The sequence below is a fragment of the Octodon degus genome, unplaced genomic scaffold (assembly GCF_000260255.1).
Source record: "Octodon degus isolate 3935 unplaced genomic scaffold, OctDeg1.0 scaffold00355, whole genome shotgun sequence".
NCBI lineage: Eukaryota > Metazoa > Chordata > Mammalia > Rodentia > Octodontidae > Octodon > Octodon degus.
In genome coordinates this window covers 877,861-881,272 of record NW_004524931.1, presented here as the reverse complement: position 1 = coordinate 881,272, position 3,412 = coordinate 877,861, and the positions used below count along the sequence as shown (strand labels likewise).

At 47.5% G+C, this 3,412-nt stretch overlaps 1 protein-coding gene across 4 annotated transcripts in view; it reads right to left on the bottom strand.

Moving 5' to 3' along the window:
- The window catches only part of Foxm1 (forkhead box M1), a 27,385-nt gene that overhangs the window by 14,232 nt on the left and 9,741 nt on the right, over positions 1-3,412 (bottom strand). For 2 of the 4 annotated variants that reach the window (XM_023708392.1, XM_023708393.1), the window contains exons 5-7: positions 3,033-3,077; positions 2,440-2,512; positions 2,111-2,286 (exon numbers count right to left, since the gene is read on the bottom strand). In XM_023708392.1, coding sequence (XP_023564160.1) covers positions 2,111-2,286; positions 2,440-2,512; positions 3,033-3,077 — 294 coding nt within the window. The remainder of the gene's footprint in view (positions 1-2,110; positions 2,287-2,439; positions 2,513-3,032; positions 3,078-3,412) is intronic. The other 2 variants (XM_004648149.2, XM_004648150.2) reach the window with 2 other exon arrangements.

The following is a 3,412-nucleotide window of genomic DNA, read 5'->3' as shown; positions in this document are numbered from 1 at the left end:
TTTAAAAAAAAAAAAAATTATCTCTTTTATACCATAGACACAAAGGCAACAGTAAGAAAGTCTTTATACAGGACAAAACCCTAAAGCTAAACAGGCCTATACACATGGGACATGGAGAAATTTATACAGCCACACTATGAAATATTATGAATTAGAACTAAATCAAGTGACTCAGAAGAACTTCCATGTCTTACAGCACTACAAAACAAAAACAAAAAAAACAAAAAAACAAAACAGGTGGAGCTGGCTACAGCACATGCCTTATAGTCCCAGCACTCAGGAAGCTGAAATAGGGTAATAAGTAGGAGGCATAGGAAGTTCAAGGCCAGCCCAGCCTGGGTTATCCAGTATAACCCTGTCTCAAAAAATAAATACATACATACATATATACATACATACAAGCTTCAGAAGAAAGGCAGGCCTGGTAGCACACACTTGTAATTTTAGCTATTTAGGAGGCTAAGGTACATATCTCAAGTTAAAAAGAAAAAAAAAAAAAGATGGAGAAACGTGTATGGTTAGGGCCAGCCACATAGCTCAGCAGATTAAAGCACCTGCAAGCAGGCACAGGGTGGAGGGTTCCATCCCAGGGCCTGCTGTGCCAGCCTCGCCCCTGGAGCATGCTGAGATGGCAATTGAGACTGGGCCTGGTGGCACATGCCTGTAATCCCAGCACTTGGGAGGCTGTAAACAGGAGAATCACTACAAGTCCAATCTAGAAGTGAGACCCTGAACACCCTGTAGGCCCTTCCCTAAAATACAGAGGGGGGAAAAAAAAGTGTATTGTGATCACATTTTCAATATTCTGTGTTGTATGTATACATATAAAACGGCTACACTGTCTGCTGGGGAGATGGCTCAGTAGAATAAACGCTTGCCTGCCAAGTGCAAGTGCCTGAGTTCAATTCCCGGTTCCACAAAAAAAAAAAAAAAAAAAAAAAAAGTAAAATGGCTATCACTATATACACACATTATGTTAAAAGCATGGATAAAATACAGAAGAAAGCATACTCTTGTCTTGTTTCCTTTGAAGTGACAGGGCACTGCTATGTTGCCTAGTCTCCTGGGCTCAAATCTTTCTTTTTTTTTTTTTTGGTGGGGGGTGGTCTTTTTAAGACAGGATCTTGCTATGCAGTTCAGGCTGGCCTTGAGCTCACTTTGTAGCCCAAGCTGGAAGAACAAGCAATGATTCCCCTGCCTCAGCCTCCCAAGTGCTAGGATTATAGTGCTACCATGCGTGGCCCAAATATTTTTTTATTTCCTGTACAGTGCTGGGGATTGAACCTAGGGCTTCATATATGTTAAGCAAGTACTCTACCACTAAGCTACATCCCAGCCCTAAAAATACTTATCACACTTGAGGATGCTGCTGGCGTCTAGTGTGGAAAACTAAGAACTGCAAGACTACACCCCCAGCCCCACGAGGACTTCTCCAGTCTAAACGTCAACAGGACTGAGGCTGAGATACCCTGAGCGAGGGGGACACTCGCTGTGCTCCTGGCAGGTGCACACTGGCATTGCTGCCTCGGTGGCACTGCCCCGTGGCATCCTTTCTCCATCCCTGCGGACTGCCCAACTCCACTTCATTCCAGAACTGTCCCCTTGTGAACTCTTCCTGGACCCTTCTGGCCAAACTATCATATAATCACCCTGGTCTGCATTCTTACAAACTCATTGGGTATTTATGGGCCTTCTGACACCACTTACATTGTAACCCAAATGCTTTTAGCTCTTAAAATGTTATTAAATATCCTATGTTTTTGTCTTGTCCACCCAACTAAGTTTATAAGCTTCATAAGAAACAGTTGGCCATGTGCTGCACAAGCTGTCAGTACAACTTTTTTTTTTTGTATTTAGTAAAGGGTCTACAGGGTCTTACGACATAGATTGGACTCGTAGTGATCCTCCTGTTTGCAGCCTCACAAGTGCTGGGATTACAGGTGCGCATCAACATGCCCAGTCTCAATCGCCATCTCAGCATACTCTGGGGGGATTGAACCCTGGGCAGCCGCTCCCCTTTGCCTAAGAAGGCGCTTTAGTCCACTAAGCTATCTGGCCAGCCCTAGTACAGCACTTTTAATGACTACAGCCTCTCTTGGAGAACACTCACCTTCGGGGCAATGCGGACTCGCTTGCTGTGGCGAGCTAGCTCTGAGCTCATGAGTGAAGCCGCTAGGGGCAGCGGCACCTTCACTGTGGGCTGCAATACTAGGGACTGGTTCACTGGGAACTGGATGGGCACCAGGTATGAGTTGACCCGTGGTAGCAGTGGCTTCATCTTCCGCCCTAAGAGGAAATAGGAAAGATTAGGGGCAAGGGGCCAGGGTCCACCCCTACCTGCTGTCCTTCTGGCTCAGATCCCTCCCCTTGAGTTGGGAATAGAATTGCTGAGGCCGATTCCCTAAGTTGTGCCTCCTGAAGAAGGCTTCCCACACTTACGTGCACCCAGAGGAAGTTCAGTTTTGATGGTCACATTCCGGCGGAGCTCAGCATTAGGTCGCTTCTGCTGCTGCTTATGGAAGATGGAGAGAAAAAGAAGCCTGAGTTATTCAGAGGGGGACAACAGACCCCACCAAGTTGTATTGGGGCACTTGGGCTAACCAACAGTCCAGAAGGAAAAAGCAGGCCTGAGGGGGAAGATGCAGGTGAGCACAATTTCCCAAGTTCTGCTTCCGGGAAAGGTGGGTGGCATACCACACACAGTGGCAGGACCATCCTCCACCACTCCCACAGGTCTCACCATCCCCCAGGGACACTGAAGCATGGTGCTCTCTGAGTGGCAAGGAAAAGCCAGGCAGAAAAGTGAGAAAACAAAGTGCCATGAGTGGCAGTGCTGCCCATGGAAGGGAAGGAGACGTGGGCAAGAGCTAGCAGCCACGAGTTCCTCACTCCCAGATGTTGTGTTTAGGGCTGGCAGTCACATAGCCAGAGGCTGCCTTCCCTGGGTCACAGCTTGTCCCTGTCCATGAAAGCCATGCTAAGCAGTGAAAGGAAGCAAGGCCAAGCCCCGAGCCAGAGGGAGCGAATCTTACTGATTCCAAGTGCTCAGGCGATTGCGGAGAGCCTGGGTCCAGTGGCTGTGGCAGCCAAGCATCATGGGAGAGAAATGAGATGAAGTATGAAGTTACCATCAGCATGGTCAACCTGATCAGACTGGAAAGAAAACTATCCCCAGTGGATGCTGAAGGACAACATGGACAGTGTCCTTCCCAGAAGGACAGCACAGTTACAAGTAGCCAAATCCCAAATTAACAGGTTCTTTCTAAAAAGATGCTGTAGAGGCTCAGTTTTTGGTCTCTAGCGTGAAAGCTTTTTTTTTTTTGCAGAACCGGGGATTGAACTCAGGCTCTTGTGCTTGCCAGGCAAGTGTTTATTCTACTGAGCCATCTCCCCAGCCCCAAGGCCTTTTTAT